The sequence below is a fragment of the Aulonocara sp. 'chitande type north' Nkhata Bay genome, linkage group LG20, assembly GCF_057382095.1.
Source record: "Aulonocara sp. 'chitande type north' Nkhata Bay isolate Kocher_YH1m ecotype deep benthic linkage group LG20, A_spYH_male_GT1.1, whole genome shotgun sequence".
NCBI classification, from domain to species: Eukaryota; Metazoa; Chordata; class Actinopteri; order Cichliformes; family Cichlidae; genus Aulonocara; species Aulonocara sp. 'chitande type north' Nkhata Bay.
The window spans coordinates 36,725,380-36,745,098 of NC_141363.1; the positions used below are offsets into that span (position 1 = coordinate 36,725,380).

Consider the following 19,719-nt stretch of genomic DNA (forward strand, 5'->3'; position numbering starts at 1 on the left):
TCCATTTGATTCACCTTTTATTGTTTATTTTATTTTCACTTGTTGAATACGGGACAGACTTGACTGGGGGAAAGAAGGGGAGAAAGAAAGAGGGAAAGAGAAACAGCTGAGAAGAGGGACGGGGGAGAAGGGCAAAAACCAAAAACCAACAGAATGAGCAGAAAAAAAAGAAAAGAAAAAAAAATGCATATATCAATCACCTGGATCACATGCTGAGAAAGAAAAAAGAAAACAAGCAGACGAGAACAAGAGTAATAGAATAAACAACATCACAATGATATATGGGAATATGACAGTAAATACTAAATATTAAACATTATTGTGCAGCACATAAGATCAACAGAACACAGTGTGCTTTGAGGTAGGAGCCAAAAAGGGTGTAGTTTGTGGGTGTGATCACCCGTGTGTACACCTGTGAGCATGGACGCGCTTGTTTTTTTTAAAAGGTTCCTTCATGTAATGATCTGCTAGAGGGTGTGTGTGTGTGTGTGGGGGGGGGGGGGGGGGGGGGGGCACAACCCCGTCCTCCAGGGCATGAAGCAGGTATGGAAGAGATCAAAACTCCAGACATCCAGAGGCCCCCAGAACACAAGAGACCAAGGAAGACTAACAGAAGTGGCCCGAGCGAGCCCCAGGCTCCAGGCCCCGATATGCGGCCGCCAAGGAGTGAGCCGGTGTGTACCTGGACGCCCATCCCCGGACACAAAGAACCACCAACGCACCGATGTCTGAGGGAGTCCGCCACTGGCAGGGGAAGTGGTGGTAGGGGGAGATCAATAAATCTGCTAAACTTGACATAAAAATGCCCCACATTGCCTCAAATTATACACCTGGTATTTTCTTAAAAATTGCATCATCAAAAATGTATTTTATTCTAAAATGACTTGATCTGACATGAGAAGCTGGACTTTATATTTATCTCTGACGCAGGACAGCGTGAGAACAAAGTCTCACAATTTTTACAACCTTGTCCCCGACGCTGCTCTTTTTTCGGTACTGTTCAGATTTCTGGCCGAGGAGGTGGTGCTGCTGCTATTTTTAAAAATTCATTTTTATCTCAGATGATCTCTTTAAACTCCATTCAGATGGTGAAAACCAAAATTGGATGACTTAACCCTTTGTATGGTATTTTAACATATCATCCACTTGTGTCTGCTGCACTTTTTATCTTAGACTTTCAGGACTTTTTATCTTTGACTATTAAGTGAGGCAGCATTATCATTGTCTGGACTTTAACAGACAGCGATACCGAGTGTGAATGTGCTTGGCTCCATTCACCTTGCAGGACATGCTTTGGACTCTGCCTTCATAAATGCAGTCGCTTTCAGTGACCATAAAATCAGTCAAACACATTTTAATGTTACACAGAGATAAAACAATTAAGTACAAAATGCAGGTTTTGAACTGGCCTGGCCCTATCTGAAAAAGTAATTGCCCCCTAGCTGGTTGTGCCACTCTTGGCAGCAGAGAACTCCAATCAAGCTTTTGTGATAATTGGCAATGAGTCTTTCACATCACTGTGGAGACATTTTGACCCACACTTTAAAGAATTGCTTTAAATTATCCACCTGGGAGGTTTTTGAGCATGAACGGCCTGTTTAAGGTTATGCCAAAACAACTTAATAGGTTTTAAGTCCAGACTTGGGCCACTTCAGAACCTTCGTTTTATTTATTCATTTATTATTATTTTTGTGCTGGTGTGTGTTGGATCATTGTCCTACTGCATGATCCAGGTGTGCGTGAGTTTCAGGGTGCAAACAGTCAGCTGGACACGTTTTTCCTGGTAGAGAGCAGAATTCAGGCTTCAATCAGTTCTTTAGTTCTGGCCACTCATAGGAAGGCTTACCACTTATCAAAGTTTTCTCCATCTATTAGTCATGGCTCTCTGCATGGTTCACTGAAGTCTCAAAGCCTTATAAGTGGCATTGAGACTGATAGACATCAATGACTTTGTTTCATATATGTTCTTGAGTTTCTTCAGATGGTGGCGTGATGTGCAGCTTTTTCCTTTTCCTTGAGTCAGAAGTTCTCTCATTAATCATACCTGGACATGGCTACTGAAACTGAACTCAGCTTTTCTAAAAAACAGTTAATCTACGATTTAACGAGAGTGGAAAAAACCATGTGTGCTTTTTCATAAAGGGCAAAATTTTTGGACAGCCTCTTTTCTTCAATAAATGAACTGTATTTACTGAGGTTATCTCTGTCTGATATTAATTTTGTTTTATGATCTAAAACATGTTAGTGTGACAAATGTGCAAAAAATAAGAAATCAGGAAGGCAGCAAAGACTGTGGTACACACACACACTGCACCACATGGGGGCATGCTTTTCCACTCAGTAAATACCTCCCATCAACATGCTCGGCTTAAAAAGCCCCTTTTACAGGAAACTGGTAAACTATGACTCACTTTCAAGGAAAATGAGAAACACTTGTTACAGTGAACTTAAGTGTTGACTGACTTGTAAAAGATGTGCAGGCTGACATTGGTCATCAAGGTGAGTTAAATCTGAATTTTAGAGCATCATCAAAACTTTTTGCAGGTGCTTCCAAATATTCAAACTGTAGCTCTCTTCTCTCTGAACGCCGTGGTTTGTTTATCTCAGCTGTTGCTGTTGCATTATGCGAGCCAGAGTAAAATCGATAGAAGCTGCAATGAAGATGTCTCACTTGAGTGTCCACTTTCTGAAAAGGACAGCAGTTTCCTCTCTGTGACATGGTACAAGGTTAGTCATTTACTTCAGGCTTAAAAGTGTAGATTGTATTTTGTAGATGCAAATTTTGTAAACATCAAAACTGCTTGTGTTTGTTATTTAACAGGTAAACAATGGGAATAAACATGGCATTATCAGGAGGAGTAATGGTGAGGATCCAGTGTACTACAACTTTTCTCGTGAGGTCACATTTGGGGAGAAGCAGAATCTACTTCTGCGTAAGGTTTCACCTGCCGATTCAGGCGATTACGAGTGTACCATCAGCGCAAATGTAGGGGGTCAAAACCGGAATCACAAAGTCAGCCTGATCGTTAATGGTAAGCTTTCAATTAAATATCGCTGGCAGAAATATGAGTTTTCGCTACCTCAGGTAGCGCACTGGAACTGAGCTACATATGAGCCTAGACAATGTATTGACATATTTGTTGATCCTGAGAGACAGAGTCAGACTTTATGATTAACGAGTTTATTATGGCAAAGCATCGTCTTCGTACAGGGCAATTAAAGCTCTGTAGGATATACAGAATGTTAAAGGTTTATCAGGAAATGTGAATATTGAACAAATGTTTGCTAATTTAAATTTATTTATTGATAAATGTACAGTGAGGTGTTAATGAAACTGTATATGATAAACCTAAATATACTGTAAAATATATATACAAATATGTCCTCATATGGGACAATGATTTTATAACACAATAAAGCCATCATTGCTTAACAAAATATAAAACACCACTGAGCAGACCTGTAAGTGTAAGTGGCATCAAAGCCAGTGCATCATATAATTCTCACACAAGTATCAGGAAGTTAAATCTATCTAACAGTCTTACATAATTTAACCCCCGCCTTACCTCTGCAAACTGTCATGATGCCACATCAAAAGGCACGAAAAGCATTTCCAGAAATCACATTTTTTCCATTTCCACTGTGACATTTAAAGAGCATATTTTCCATCCAGGCTCTTTTATTAATTCAAGCAAACAAATTTCTAATGGGAAAATGTTTAATTAAACCACATTTGTAACCCAAATGCAGAAATTCTGCATAACTGATATCACAGTTTTTCAGGAAGTAATTTGAAATCAATTCAAACTGATATGTAAATAACCTCACTTTGTGCTATAGTGATTTTTTATTTTATGTCGTCTGAATACAGAGTGCGTGCCCACAGCTCCACTGACAACACTGAATTATTTGAACACAACAATGACAACTCCGACCAGTCCGCCATGCCCAACACAACTCGTGGACCTGCCGGTCACGTGGAGCATAGCTGGCTATGCAGCAGTGGCCCTGGCCAAAATAGTTCTGTCTCTAATCGTCATCTGGGTAAATATAGTCTTTTATTTTTCTGCACACAGAGGAGAAATTAATCAAAACATTTAGGGGATATTTTGGTACATGCAGCACTTCAGATACTTAAATAGTTCTAAGCCTATTTCACTAGCGCCTGATCACAGACACCATGGGGTAAATAGATTCAAAGATGACTTCTAAAGTCACAGCCACTTAATAATTTGACAGTTGCTAAGTCTTCTAAGTAACAGCTGAACCAAAAACATTTGTTCATGACCTCTTAATGACACATTAAACCGTTTCACATTGTTCATTTGGGGAATTTTCCTCAGTGTTTCCAGTAATGTGGCTTTTGATTTTTGGGGAAAAGAACAACCGTTGTTGGTAGTTTAAAAAACAAACAAACAGTGTTTTGTTGGTGCATACATCCCTGCTCCTTCATAAATAATAAAAATAAAGTTATTAATTTCCCCCCATTTCCTAGGTCACAGTCAGCAACTTGACCCCTTGCCCCTAAAATTGACCACATTTTGGTCTTGCAGTGCCTACCAGAATGACTAGTACTGTCTTTTTTATTGAGAAGACAGTTTCCAAATGTAAAGTAAACAAATTGAAACGAAAGCAAACAGAGAATTACACAGGACTCCAACTGTAATTTACAGGCTCATGATTGCTACCATAAATTGTTGCCTTTCAAAAAATCATCATAGACAGTTTAGAAAGGAACTATTGGTTAAGTTAGCTAAGTTTAATCAAAACAGATAGAAAAGGGATAAGACTTGATTTTCAACGCACTTGCAAAAATCAAACATCACGGTCTTTTCTGGTTTCAAAACAGAATCAGCGGTGAAGCTAAAATTTCTTCCATGTAAACTGATATTTAAAGTAGGATGTGTAGCCTGAGCTGAGGGAGCAAAACAATTAAAACATCTATGTCTTATCAGTTTTTATCAAGAAACATTCACGCATTCTGTCTGAAAACGTTGTGGTTTTAGGGACCTAGAAACACATCTGGTGGAAACATATGTAGGTAAAAACAGATAAGGCTGAAACTAGAACTGTGTGGAAAAAACACAGAGACAAGTAAAGAAGAAATTCAACTTTTTAACTTTGAAACTCAGATATGTTTTTAAGTGTCCTTACTTTTATTTACCAGCCCTAGAAAAGTTCAAGATGTGGTTAAAGTGAAGGCTTTCAGGTTCAATTCAAAGGGTTTAGCTGTTTCCTAATACCCCATTTCCAGAGGCTCACAAATCATGATGCAAAATAACAATGTCAAATATAAGGAATTCCTCTAATTATTGGATGAACAATTTTTTGTAGTCAACGACTGACAGAAGTATAGAAGCCACATCACTAAATCCTTGTCTTTCCACTCGCCATCATCTGCATTAAATGCTCTGCGTGGCCTTTACTCAAGCCGCCTTCAGTTGCTGCTCTCTGCGAGTCTTTTGGGGTTTGGTTTTGTATTAAATGACAGGTGTATTTAATCAGGTGACTGACTCGGCTCTTGAGTAATATCCAATTTCAAATTAAAAAACTCTTGGGGGTATTTTTTTGTATATGTTGGGTTTTAATCCATTTGCACTGTGGACCACAGTGAATCAGTTTTGCAGCATTTGGCTGATTCTGAGGGGAGAGTGTAGCTACGTACACTTACCAGTTACATCATCAATAAACACCCTGGCTCCACTGGCAGCTGTAGACTTTAACAATAATACGCCTACATTCTCAAGAGTGTTATTCACTTAGTTCATGTGAAGTTGCTCATCTTACCTAGAAAACGATTCTGCGATTTTTTACTTTAGTTGTCTTCATTGTCATTCTTCTTAAGAATGTACCAGATTTTTCCGTTTTGTCCTTTTCTTACTTTTTTTGCTGTCTTTTTTATTTTAATTTATTCAGAGGCCTAATGGAACTCAGATTTTAAATTACAGTGAAAAACTCTATAAACATAAATTCAACACTTTAAATCTGCTTTAGATGATAGGTCTGCTTCATTTTGCAATGAAATATCAGGGGAACAGAGCTCACCTGTACATGAAACTTGTGCCAGTTGTGCAATTAATTTTGAGCCTCTGAAAATGGGAGATTATCTATAAAAATAATTAATCCCTAATCAGTTAATACAATGCTTTTGTTAAACCCCTTGAATTTAACATAGAAGGCGCCACTTCAATCTTGACTGTTTGATTTAAAAGCATGGTAGTATACAGATTTAGAGTATATTTCCCAGACTTTGTAGAAGTAAAAATAAAGAATTTGTATACAAGTCAAGAGAGCCTAAACAGACATTTTCAAGAATATATTTATGTTTGTGATTACGTGAACACAACAATGTAAACACCGCAACAGAAGAAACGACTGTGTATGGTATGATCACGCCCGCCGTGTTAAAAACACAGGGAAGAAGGGGTTGTTGGGTATTGTGGTGTGTTGCATGTGCGGCTGGCAGCTTGTGAGCTGCAGCCGGGCCAAATAAAAATGGTCTTTACCTTGCAACTTTATTGCAAGGTAAAGAGCAAGTACTTCATGAGAATCAGAAGGAAAAATTCCCCTTTAACAGGAAGAAACCACAAAACCACAAAACCAGGCTCACAAAGCCAGGGAAGTTTGATAATGACTAATGATTAAATGTGGAGTGGTGTATAAACATGAGAGTGAAAAGAGGTGAGTGAAGAAGAAACTAATAATGCCTAATTTCATTTAGTACAAAAATCAAACTAACTAATGAAGAAGTCCAGGAGCATATCTTTTAGTAGAGGACAGACATTACAGAGATAATTAGAGTAATGGCTTAACGTCACTGTTGACGTTACCTCTAATATTCTAAATACTATGTAAATAACCCAGTTAGTGTGAAAACCCCATTTCCTGTTAGTCAAAAATGTCACTGCCTTCCTCCAGTTAATAATGTGCACCCATGCAACAGTTTGGTTGATGTGGTTCATGTTGTTGAGAAAATGTAGGCAAACACCCTCTTTCTCTGCACTGCATTTCCTGTTTAACTCTGATGGTATTTCTTCCTACAATCAAAGCTGACAGTCTTGTTTCCAGCATAATTCCCTCAATGTATCTTGTACGTACATATATATATTTTTTGTGTGTGTTTCTTTGAAAATCCAGGTTATTCGTCTCAGATCTTCAAGGCAACGATATAATAAGTGGCATAACTGAACCAACAATACAGACCCTCTACACACAGCCTTCCACGTGAGCGGGGAATTTTTTTCTTTTTAATTTATTCTATTTCTAAATGAGTTTTGTAAGACTCATGTATTATTTTTTTTACATGTAAATTGTAACACAGTTTTTGAGACCTCTACATAATGAATGTAAATTTTCAAATGTAATAAATAATAAACACTCCGGTTTTAACAAATTCGTATTTTCTGGCAGTTATTTCATGTTTCGGGCGTTACAGGTTTAAAAACACGCCTCGTCTTTTTATTGGTAACAAGGAGGTCAACGTTAACAGGCAAAGGTACACGATTCGTTTTGTTTCCTGTGTCCTAGTTCTTTTCGTCCACCACAATTAGTTTCAGAAATCAAACGTCCACAGAAAGCAAAAGTATTGTATCAACTCTTTAAGAAGTATAATCATTTTTATGCATAGTCCTTTATTTTACAAAAGCTCAGAAGTATTTCTAGCCTAGTATATTCTAAACTAGTATATGTTTTTCATCTTCAGATGAAAACCTTTGCAGCCTGCCTGAAATCTAAGACCTACAGACTTCTAGGGTTGCTTTTGCAGTATGCTTTGAATCATTATCGATTTGCACTGTGAAGCACTCTCTGATGATCTGAGCAAAGCCCTGTGCACTTCAGAATTCCACTTGCTGCTTCCATCAACAATCTATCCTCAATAAACACTAGTGACACAGTACTTCTGGTAGCCTTACATGCCCACACTATGACACTGCCTCCTCTGTGTTCAATAATGTTGTTTGGCTTGGGGTGCTGTTTCTCTCCTTCTTCATACTGATTTCTTCCTGTCCTTCTGCTACAAGTTAATCTTGGTTACATCTGACCAAATGTTTTTTTCCTAGAACTCTTGAGGTTCTTTTAGATGCTTTGTGGTGAAGTGTGATTTAGCCTTCCTGTTCTTGTGTGTGACCAGTGGTTTGTTCCTTGTTCTAAACCCTCTGCACGAAGATGTCTCTTGATTTTAAACTTTGATGATGATAAAACTGGAGAGTTCTTGACTTCATTAGATTTGTTTTTCTTAACCATGGAAATAACTCTGTCAGCATGCACAGTGGTCTTGGGGCTTTTGTGGTTGCTGAGCTTGCAATTGCATTCATTCTTTTTAAGTATGTACCAGACTGTTGATTTGGCCACTCCTGACAAATTATCTAATAGTTTTTTTCTGCTTTTCAACCTAATCATGGCGTCTTTCACTTGCATCAACATCTTTTAGGACGTCAATGTTAGAGTTCCAAATGCATGTTTAACACTTGGAATCAACTCCTGATGTTCCAGTTTCTCTTAGTTTGTCGTGAAATAGCGAGAGAACAGACCTCCGTTGTTCAATTCCTCCTGAAAATGTGGCACTATACATAAAATTAGCTGGACATATAAAACTACTGCTATAGTCAGTAGTTTTATAGTTTCAGTTTCAGTAACGTACAAGAGGAAACCATTTTCTCTATTTTTTAAGTCTTGTTTATAAAAAGTTAAACACACCCTTACTGCTTCCATAGGAATTAAGAGGCCAAGTAACATTGAGGGGTGCTAATCACATTCACATGATTAACTGATCATCAGTAGGTGTAACCACCTTTATAAATGCAAAACATTTGGCAGTTTTCTGGTCTGGAGCATTCAGGTGTGTGTTAACACAATGCTACAACCTTCCCCTGAGTGGAGTTTTGTGCATATTGATCGATCATTATACAGTTTTGTTTGAAGAGAGAGAAAGACCAGAAAACAAGCTGGTGCTCTTTTATGAGGATGTAACACCTATAACTAAACTTAGCACAAAAGGTAAGGAAACTTGTTCTTTGTTGTAACAATGCTTCTTGGCAAAAAATCTTATACTTTTGGAAAGCTTGTTTATTTCCCATCAAGTAGGTTGAGTTGAGTATGTGGGCTGCACCCATGAAAAGCTTCCCAGATCTTTTCTGCCAATGCCAAACAGGTTATGCTGTAATTAACTCTTGTTTGGTGTCATTTATTGACATGACTGAAGTCTGAAGAAACAAGATATATCATAATTTCACAATGTATTAATTTAATGAAAGCATGTAGCATGTGGAAAGCCATACACAGCCACAACAGCCTTGTTGTAAAGCACAGGCGTCGAACTCCAGGCCTCGAGGGCCGGTGCCCTGCAGGTTTTAGATGTGTCCTTGATTTAAATGGTTAAATTACCTCCTTAATATGTCTTGAAGTTCTACAGAGGTCTGGTAATTAACTAATCATTTGATTCAGGTGTGTTGACCCAGGGTGAGATCTAAAACCTGCAGGACACGGGCCCTCGAGGCCTGGAGTTCGACACCCCTGTTGTAAAGGCTCACCTTTCAGCACACTCACTTCACCAGATGCACCTTGTTTCTTTTCCTCACCTTTGATTGGGTGTGGTGCTTGCCCTTAATTGCATTCACCTGTCACCCGTTATAAAAGGACTGCACCTTATACTGCTGAGTTCATGTATTATTTTGAGTTACTTAAATCACACTTTATGTCTTTTCAGAAACAGCAGTCCATGTGTGTCTTTTCTTTTGCTCATTATTCAATAAAATGAGAAACTTGCAAGTGATTGCTGACTGTGCCAGTATTTGTCTCAACTCAGCCAGCGTGGTTTCATTGGTCAGTCTGGCAAGAACAGCACATCCAAGCAAATCCCACAAGTGTTCAGTGGGGTTCAGGTCAGAACTGCAGGTAAGCCATTACATGGACTCCCAAATTCCAGAGGTAGTCTCTGATAAACCCCACCCTGTGGGGGTGAGCGTTGTCATCTTGGAGGACAGAGCTTGTTCCTAGACTGTGGCGATATGGAATTTCCTCTGGTTGCAGAATTCCATCTCGATATTGCTCTACAAAGAGATTGCCTCCAGTCATAACGTGGAAAACAGGCCTGGCTGTGAAGGGCAGTCGTGGCAGGTCTACTGGAATGAGACCTATGAGACCAGAGATTAGCTGTCTTCAGTCTATTCCAGACTGTCTGGGTAGAGAGCTGCCAGCCATATCATCCTACAAACTTTGACTGAAAATCTGCAGGACAGCCTACAGTTTCCAAATCTTGACAGGGTGGTGAAGTTGCCCTATGGCATTGACCCTATCCAGATCAGTCAAATGTGGGCTGCTAGGTGAAGACACCAATTGACCACCGTAGCAGGTCCATGCTCATGGGTGCTGCTAATCAGGCACTTGGCTGTCAGCACCTCAGGTACCAGGGGGTCAAAACAAGAGTCAATAGCAGAATAACCAGTTTGGCATTGGCAGAAAACATTTGTCAAGTTTTTCATGGTTTAACCCACATACTCAACTCTGCTGCTCAAGCCACAAATGTACTTTCCTTACGAACATGGAATTGGTTAAGGGGGGAAATAAACAGGATTTCTAACATGTAATATTTATTGCCAAGAAACATTATTACATCAAAGAAATAAATCAGCCAAATAGAAATTTCCTTACTTTAAAGTTTTCAAAATTAAAATTTCAAAATTAATAGCATTCATTTTCACCCCCACAGAGCAGCTTCTTTTCGGTGTTATGACTGCAGTTTAAGTTGCAGATAATAAATATTTTAAACTTAGACACAGACTGAATGCTTTCTCCTTACATTATTTTTATCATAAACTCTGATAAAAAGCTCTACTGCTCCACTACAGATTCACATTTTAAAAACATGCTTAACTGCTTTCTTGCTGAAGATCAATACCCATCATGTCTGCCTGTATCATTATGATTAACTCATCCATTTTCTGGATCAGTAGCACAAAATATATATTTTTACAAAAACAGAAATGAGACTTCTGTGTTAAGAGGAACTAAACAGATTTACTGGCATTTCACAACACCGAGCTCTTCCTGTGTGTACCACCTTTAATTCCTGTTTAAGAAGTGAAAGTGTAGCATAAGCTTGTGCTCTACAGTCTGCACAGACTTGGACTATTGTTGGTGCAGGATTCTAGCAGCTAGAATAAATGGTTCACTCGGTAGAGTGGAGTAAATACCTACCTCTGAGTTCTCCTCCTGCTTTACAAAGTCAGACACAGGATACACGTCATTGTGTTTGTAAATACGGATTAGAGATTTTACAAGAGGTGAGGTGTCTCACTGGGAGCAGCATGTACAGTGTGGAAAATAATGTGCAGAGGCCACCATCTACTGGCAAATCCTCAGAAAACATCACAGTCTGGCAAACCGGCACATCAGCTGACTTTTTTTTTGTGTCCCGTTTGGATCTTTAGCCATCAGAATTGTTGTCTTAAGGACAAGAAAGATGCCAAGCGGATTTATTTTACTAAGTGGATCATCATGGCCTTGCCATATTGGTCCATTTGATTGACCTTTATTACAATTGTGAATTTATTTTATTTTCAGTTGCTACAAACGGGACAGACATGACTGGGGGATAGGACAGGGAGAAAGAATGAAAGAAAGAGAGGGAGAGAAAGAAAACCAAAGGGGAGAAGAGACGGTGAGAAGGGGGGGAAGAAAGAAAAAAAAAAACACCTGGGTCACCTGTATGGAGAAAAAAAACAGAAGAGAAAGCAAACAACAAAGAGCAACATAATAAAAAAAACGGCACCATCACAATAAACTAGCTAGCAGTAGATATCAGTAGATACTAAATAATAAACGATATTGTGCAGCACGCAAGATAGACAGTGCACAATGTGCTTTGAGGCAGCAGCCAAGAAAGGTGTAGTCCGCGTCTGTGAACACCCGTGTGTACACCTGTGTGCATACCTGTGTGGATCAGCACGCTTGTATTCCAAAGGTTTCTCCATGTAACGATCTGCTAGGGAGTGTGGGGAGCCACAGCCCCGTCCACCAGGGTATGAAGCAGGTATGGAGGAGATCCAGGCCCCAGATATCCAGAGGCCCCAGAGTACAAGGACCCGAGGAGGACCACCTAACCCTAACCCACCAAAGGGGGGGGGGAACCGTGCCACCCTCCTGGGAAGAGCTGAGTAGAGCCCCAAGGGAGAGGTCACCCCGCAGCTACGGAGCAGAGGCCAGAGGGGGTTGCAGTGGCGTGCCTGCGGGCTCTGCCGGCAACCAGCTGTGCCAGAGAGGACCGAGCTTTTAAATAATGTATGATGTGGTCTAATAATACAATGGCATAATGGCCTATGATTACAAAATGTTTGGATGCACTTTCAAATTGTGCATATGTGCTGTGTTTAATGCACCTGAAGAGCATTCAACATGAAAATAGAGTCAGGGGCCACTAGTGCAATGCTACCATTACACTACCATTAACAAAAGTTATATACTGAACAGGGTGTTCAGTATATAAGTAAGTACATTTTTCCAGCTCCAAATTAGGTTAAACGGAGCAGAACATTTTACAAAGCAATGATAATGAAATTACTTTAGTCAACCAGTTGGGTGCTTAGTCAAGAAAGTAACTTAAAAAAAATAAACTTCAATGAATCTTCTAAAACAGACCCCAACAGCACATGCTGACTCACAAAAAATAGCACTGGAAAGAGGGCTCAAATGTAGGACACTGAAGCCAGTTAAATACACAAACAAAAAAGGCAAGCCTTTGATGGCCAATGGAAAAACCAAAGATACAAATTCCAACAGGTGAGTAAATAAAACAGAAATTCACACACGGGGCACAAGAAGCTAGGGAAGGCCAGCCAGAGAGCAAACAGTGAACCAGTGTTATAAATGTGGAGAGCTAATTAGGGAATTATGTGAATGCAGGCACAAGTAGGTGGGTTTTAAGTTTTGTGTCTTAATGGAATAAAATGATTTCTATTTTTATGTTGTCATCACATGTAGTGGTTAGAAAACATTTCAAGAGTCTGCAGGGCGAAGAAGGAAACGGTTAACAATGTTTCTGTCTTCTACCCTTTAAAAGCCGGCAACCTTTGACAACTTCTGCACATTTCAGCCCATTTTGACCTTTAAAACCTCTCATTTTTATAATAGGGTTAATGCATAGAGGACTCAGACGACCTTCAAAAGGTGTTTACTTAGTTTAAAACCACAAATCTCTCAGGCAATGGAAGAAAGGGTTATGTCCTTTATGTTTCCTCATATTTATACTCTAATGGTATTCTTTGTGTGGCAGCATCATGAAGTAGTCACAAAGTTCTAGGGAAAACAAACTTACCCATGGATGCTGACACAGTAAACACTAAATACAACACAAGTGGATGATTTTTGCAGCAAATACATAGCAGCAAAATAAGTTTTATTTGATCTTTTTCAAGTCTTCTTTGAAATTACTGTCAACAGTTTCTGAGAATAAAAAGCTTTTCTGCACTTTGCAAATAATGTTTGATGTTTTTCTTTTTACATATGTTTTATGGATTTAGAGAATAGAATAGAATAGAATAGAATAGAATGCCTTTATAGTCACAATACAGACGTACAATGAGTTACAGAGCATCTCCTACTCAGTGCAAACATGTGGGAGGAGAAAGGGAGGTGAGGTGCACAGTTTCAGCACTATATACATATGAACAGTAGTTAGAAAAAAACATTAAATAAACAAGTAAATAAAATAGTGTTATGTATTTACAGTGTGGGTTATTGCAGGTAAAATTAAGTATTGCACAGTGGTGGTTTATAGAGGGAAGTCCTTGGAATGGGGGGTGGAACTGTGTTATCAGTGCATGTATGAGTTCAGGGTGGTTACGGTACTTGAAAAGAAACTGTTCTCGAGTCTGTACACCTGAACACTTCCCCTGAGGGAAGCAAGTTGAACAGGTCAAAACCAGGGTGGGAGCTGGGGGATACTACAATACCCACCTAAGCCTCTCACCAAGGGCAACTTCAGACTGAGACAGAGTCCAGCCCCTTTCCAGGAGAATGGTTCCATAGCCCAAGCCATGCGTTGAGGTGAGCCTCACTATATCTAGTTGGTACCCCTTAGCCTCATGCACTAACTCAACCCACCAGAGAGGTGATGTTCCATGTCCCAATTTCTAGTCTTGGTAGCCGGGGATCAGTCTGCCAGGGCCTTCACTCCTGGTACGGCCACCAGACACTTGCTCTCAGGCACCCTCCCTGGGCCTGGCTCTAGGCCAGGGCCTCGGTAACCCTATCCCAGGCCGGGTGAACTGTTCCCTTGATCTTGCACTCATAGGGCTCTTCTGAGTCGCTCTTTGTCTGGTACCTCACCCAGAACCAATTTGCCATGGGAGACCATACCAGGGGGCAAAAGCCCCCAGACAACATAGCCCCTAGGATCCCTGGGACACACAAACTGCTCTACGATAAGGTAGCGATTCACAGAGGGGTAGTGTAGTTACCTGAAATAAAAAAATAAAAGTTACATTCTAAGAAAAACAGCAAATTTAAATACTTTATATTTAAAAACTAAAAAATGAAGTAAGAATGCATTTAATGTCTTTCTGTCTTTGTTAGGTTTAATTTCTTTATTTTTTTTTATTTTTTTGATGTACTGTATTTGAAAACTAAGTGTTGAAAATTGCTACAGTGGAATAGAAGGACCTTAAAGCACACCATCTTTATGACTTCTTAGTATGACATTTCTTGGTATAGTGTATTCATGTTTAGATACTTTTACAAGCTTAACAAGCAACTCTGAGGTAGTCTTGTGTGACTAGTTTGTGTCTCTCTGTCCATCTGGAGCACAGAGGAAACTTGCAGGAGGAGAGTGGAGAATGCACAGGTGTATCCTTTTACTCTTGAAGTATAAAAGAGCCATGGCACACAGCTGGAACACACACATCATTTAGTTATTTAAGTTCACCAGCAGCATAACCTGTTCTTTAACTTGTACACGTCTGAAAAATAAAGCTCACATTACCCGGGGTTGGGCTGGGAAAGGCACACTGTAGCTGCTTCCTTGGCTGGAGTTTGGCGTCTTGTCTTGTCCTGTGTCCTTGACCTTCTTGCTTATTATTGGGTCTTCTCTTTGGTTTTATGGTTGCTTATTGTTATATTAGATTTTCAGATTATTTTATATCTCAAACTTTTGCTCCTCTTTATTGATACTTGTATTTTTGCTTAGGGCTTATTTCATATAATATATATAATAATAATATAATAATTCTTCAATAGCCTTGTTCCTTTCATCTGTGTGAAGTTTAAGTGGATTTTGGTATTTTATTTGTGTTTAGTAAGTTACTTCCTGTTTTATTTTGGTAGTAGTGATGGGATTTCCGGCTCTTTTTAGAGAACCGGTGTTGTGCCAAAAAGTGATTGTCTGCCAAAAAGTGATTTCCAATGTTTCTGTGTATTTTTTATGTGTAATATCTTTATGTATGTTTGTAAACAGAATTCGGTGAACAGGGTTTACAAAGGGGTTAGACATAGAATTAAAAAAATATCTGTTTTTCAAGTATCTTTACAACTCTGTGTCATTGTACTTACATTATAACCAATTCGGTCCTTTATCCCCACTTAAAATATTTTTACAAAACTATTGTAATAATTGCTGCCATTTCTGCTGTCCTCTTGGCCAGCTTACTCTTACAAAAGACATTTTTAATGTTAATGATATTTTTTAACTGCATAAATAAAGGTTATATAAAAGTCAATGCCAAAAACTGATTGCAGCTTCTACCTTGTTACATGAATGTTGTTTGTGGCTCAAGATGACTTTCTATCATCCATAAGGGATGCATTTGACATATGTTTCACATATTATAGCCCAGCAAGTTACTTATAGCAGTTTAAATACGAGCAATCAGTTTTTGGCAGACAATCACTTTTTGGCACAACACCGGCTCTTTCGGCTCGGATCACTAAAAAGAGCCAGCTCTTTCGGCTCTGAACTGGCTCTTCAGGTGGTTTTGTTGCTTTAATTAATTTATTATTAACAATAATATAAAATTATGCACAAAAGAAATTACTAATGTAAAAAAAAAAGTGGTTTTATTTATATATGTTTATGTATAAATATATGTGCTGGCCCCTAGAGACAAAGCACGTACAAATTCCAAAAAGCACGTACAAACTCCAAAACACATTCCTAGAGTTAACTGAACTTCCAAAACAGAGCTACCTAGATCACTTAAATTACACAATTGAAAGCATATGTGTATGGTTTGTGCATTTATACACAAGCACTCATATATATTCAAATAATTAAAAAAAAAAAGTTCATTTACCTGTTACTACCACACACCAAATCCGGTCGTTGGTACTTGCTGGCTTGTGTAGCCACTAGGTAACAAAAGCTCAACACTGCGCCCAGCATCCTGGAACACGTCTGTTGTGTTTTGTACGTGTTTTGGAGTTTTTACGTGTTTTGGAGTTTGTACGTGTTTTGTCTCTGTAGGGGCCACCGTAAATATACTTTTATTTATTCACTCCACATAAAATGTAATAAATAAATTATATATTACAAAAACCAACTAGTCACAGTTTAGCTTTTAACTATTTAAATTTTCAGCTTTTTCCTTTTAAACAAATTTAAAATGAAACAATATTAAACACTACAAACCACAACACAATTAAATATAAATTAAAATATGAAAACAAAAAGAAGATGCACATTCTCTGTCATGAATAAACTTTCTGAATCCTTTATCATCTGCAACTGAAAATAGTTGTGGATGATTACTGTACCTTTCTAATGTGACGTTGTTGTCCCTGGCTCTCTTTCTCTCTCTCTCTCCCTCCTGCTCGGTTCCTGTGCTACTGCGAGTAACTACCACCCCTCCCCCCTCTTCCCAGCGCAAAGCACAAGACTCGCATGCGGAGTGAAGTGGAAAAAAGTGCAAGAGAGGGTGAGAGAAAGAAAAAGAAAAAAAAAACCACGGCTTGCCTCATTCATGTCAAAGATCCGGCTCTAAGAGCCATTTCCTACACGTCACTATTTGGTAGTCTCGTGCCTTTCTTGCTTCTACTTTTCTTCCTGTCGCTCTGGTTTCACTGTTTTTGACTTACCTATTTTAACTTAAAAAAACAAATCCTGATAACGGGTAATGTGTGAAACAGTATAAATAGCCTTGCCCTCAGTCGTTGGGCATCTGTTAGCCCTCCCTCTTGTTTTGTTTTATTTTAGGTCACCTTTCTGTTTGTGTTGTGGACTTTGTATTTATTTACACTGCTTTAACAACTTTATTTAAGGTCGGTTTTGAATTTCGTCCTGCATTTGGGTCCAAATTCACCTTTGGTCTCCTTGTTGCACTTGAGCTATTTCTGAACAGCGCCCATTTTATTTTTCAAAAACGCAAAATCAGGCCAGTAGTGATCCACCATGTCAACTGCACAGTTTATTCAGATTTCACTTTTGTATTACAGGGATAAAATAATAATAGAAAAATGTCAAATGCTGTGTGAAACAAAAAATGTGGTCTGTTGTAGGCATTCAGTTGTTTTTTGACTGCGGGAAAGTGAGCCGTCATTTGTGAGCCGCGGTCAAGCCAAGGAAATTTATGCGGCGGATAAGAGGCGGCTGGCCTCTTATCCGCCACATAAATTTCCTTGCGCTTTTACACAAGTCTTTACAGTAGCGCCTTTTCGCTTTATATCCTGATTGAAAGCCTAGATCCGCGCGCACACAAATTACAATGGAACAATGGAAATACAGCCATCGTGACAGTCTGGTTGCATATTCAAAAATTCATTAAAAATCATTCTTAACAGTTGATGCCAAGCTTTCAACACAATCCTCTTCTGGAACACCTACTTTACCTCTGGGCCAGGTTTTACCCAGATTTACTGTAATATTAGTCAGAAATTACAGGAAATTTGTATTCAATGCAATACAGTTAATACACTACAATTATGTCTATTTCAGAAATTCATTAAAAATCATCCTGAACACTTGAGGTCCAACTTTCAACACATTTCTCTTCTGGGACACCTACTGTACCTCTTTACCAAGTTTCATCCAGATCTACTGTAATATTACTCAGAAACGACAAGAAACTTGTATTCAATTCAATACAGTCAATACAATTATGTCAATTTCAGAAATTCATTAAAAATCATCCTTAGTAGTTGAGGTCCAACTTTCAACACATTCCTTCTCTGGGACACCTACTGTACCTCTGGGCCAGGTTTCATCTCAATCCGCTGCATCAATAATTGTTTAATATTGATGGATCAAAAGTGCTGCTGAGAGAGTCATAACAGGGACTATAAAGAGACAGCATATTTGCTTGTCTTCACTGACTCGCTTTGAAATCCAGATTTTAATTTTGGAATATTAGGTGTACTTGTGGTTCCTATAGAATTTTAAGGTTGAACAGGAATCAGTCTTCATCTCTCAGGCCTCTCTTCTGTGGATGCAGCTTACATCATTCTGTACAATACGATAATTTTTAATTCTACAACTGTTTATAACCTGCATAGTTCACATTTCTGTATAGCTGTATATCTCATATTTCTGTATAGTTTTTTTTTCATATTCTGTATAGTTTTTCATATTTATATCCTGTTCATAGCCTGTACATAGCTTGTACTCACTACAGCCTGTACATACTTATAGTTATAGCATATTCATAACATACTTCATACCGTGTACATTGTAACATACCATAATAGACCCATTTCTGTAATATACTTACATACCTATATTATTGCTAATATATATTGTAATATATCTATATCATGGCTAAAGCACTTCTTGATGGATGCAAACTGCATTTCGTTGCCTTGTACCTGTGAAATGTGCAGTGACAATAAAGTTGAATTCTATTCTATTCTATTCTATTCTATTCTATATTAATTCAGAAGACAAACACCCGTCTCTGCTTTTGAGATTAGCATTAAAACCCTCAGTTTTGACAATTAATACAGTTATAGTGGATCAGGTGACCCTGAATCTTCCCTTATTTGTGCTGCAATAAGCCTAGGCTCTTGCGGGCTTCCCATCATGTATGAATTTTTTCCTTCTTTGCTCGTTCTGTGTTTATACACCTCTCTGCATTTAATCATTAGTTAGTATGTATCTCTTGCACAGTGTATATGTTGTCCTGTCTCCTTTTCATCAACCTCAGCCAGTCACAGTAGATGGCTGTCTCTCCTTGAGCCTGTTTCTGCCAGGTGTTTCTACCTCTTCAAATGGAGTTTTCCCTTCCCACTCACACTAAATGTTAGCACATATGGGGTACTTAAATTGTTGGGGTTTTCTTTGTATTATTGTTGTGTTTTTACATAAAGTGTCTTTAGGTGACTGTTGTTGTGATTTGGTGCTGTATAAATAGAATAGAATAGAATTGAATAGAATACTGTACTTCAGACCGGGAGATTGGCAAAATGTATAAATAGGATGGCGATTAGGGGAATTGGAGACAGCTGTGTAACACAGCAGGGATACATTGGGAATAAGAAGACAGTGGAAGTAAGACTCAACACAAGAAAGAGACAAGAGGCCACCAAACTAAAACACAGACTAAGACACACGAGCTTGACACAGACAAAACCATAAACAGACATAAATCTCCATTGTAATTTGTGTGTGTGCGCGTGCGACTGTTCGCGCGCGTGCACGGGTGCGCGGGTCTAGGCTTTCAATCGGGATATAAAGCGAAAAGGCGCTACCGTAAAGACTTGTGTAAAAGCGCAAGGAAATTTATGCGGCGGAGAAGAAGC

General features: G+C 38.8%; 1 protein-coding gene across 2 annotated transcripts; it reads left to right on the forward strand.

The window, feature by feature from the left end:
- Positions 1–2,394: 2,394 nt before the first annotated feature.
- Positions 2,395–7,387, forward strand: LOC147306204 (uncharacterized). 2 transcript variants are annotated; one of them, XM_086277556.1, is made up of 5 exons: positions 2,395–2,499; positions 2,608–2,727; positions 2,822–3,032; positions 3,872–4,044; positions 7,138–7,387. In XM_086277556.1, exons 1-5 carry the CDS (start codon positions 2,473–2,475, stop codon positions 7,186–7,188), a joined length of 582 nt encoding a protein of 193 aa, XP_086133682.1. In that variant the 5' UTR covers positions 2,395–2,472; the 3' UTR covers positions 7,189–7,387. The 2 variants fall into 2 exon arrangements, with proteins under 2 accessions (XP_086133682.1, XP_086133681.1); XM_086277555.1 differs by lacking the exon at positions 7,138–7,387 and having other exon boundaries at positions 3,872–5,920.
- The last annotated feature ends 12,332 nt before the right edge of the window (positions 7,388–19,719 follow it).

Excerpts from the sequence above, each read along its gene's own strand:
- LOC147306204 (XM_086277555.1), top strand. The coding sequence starts at position 2,473 with ATGTGCAGGCTGACATTGGTCATCAAG. Across the intron at positions 2,500-2,607 it reads GGCTGACATTGGTCATCAAG|CTGTTGCTGTTGCATTATGC; the intron begins GTGAGTTAAATC and ends TGTTTATCTCAG. Across the intron at positions 2,728-2,821 it reads TCTCTGTGACATGGTACAAG|GTAAACAATGGGAATAAACA; the intron begins GTTAGTCATTTA and ends GTTATTTAACAG.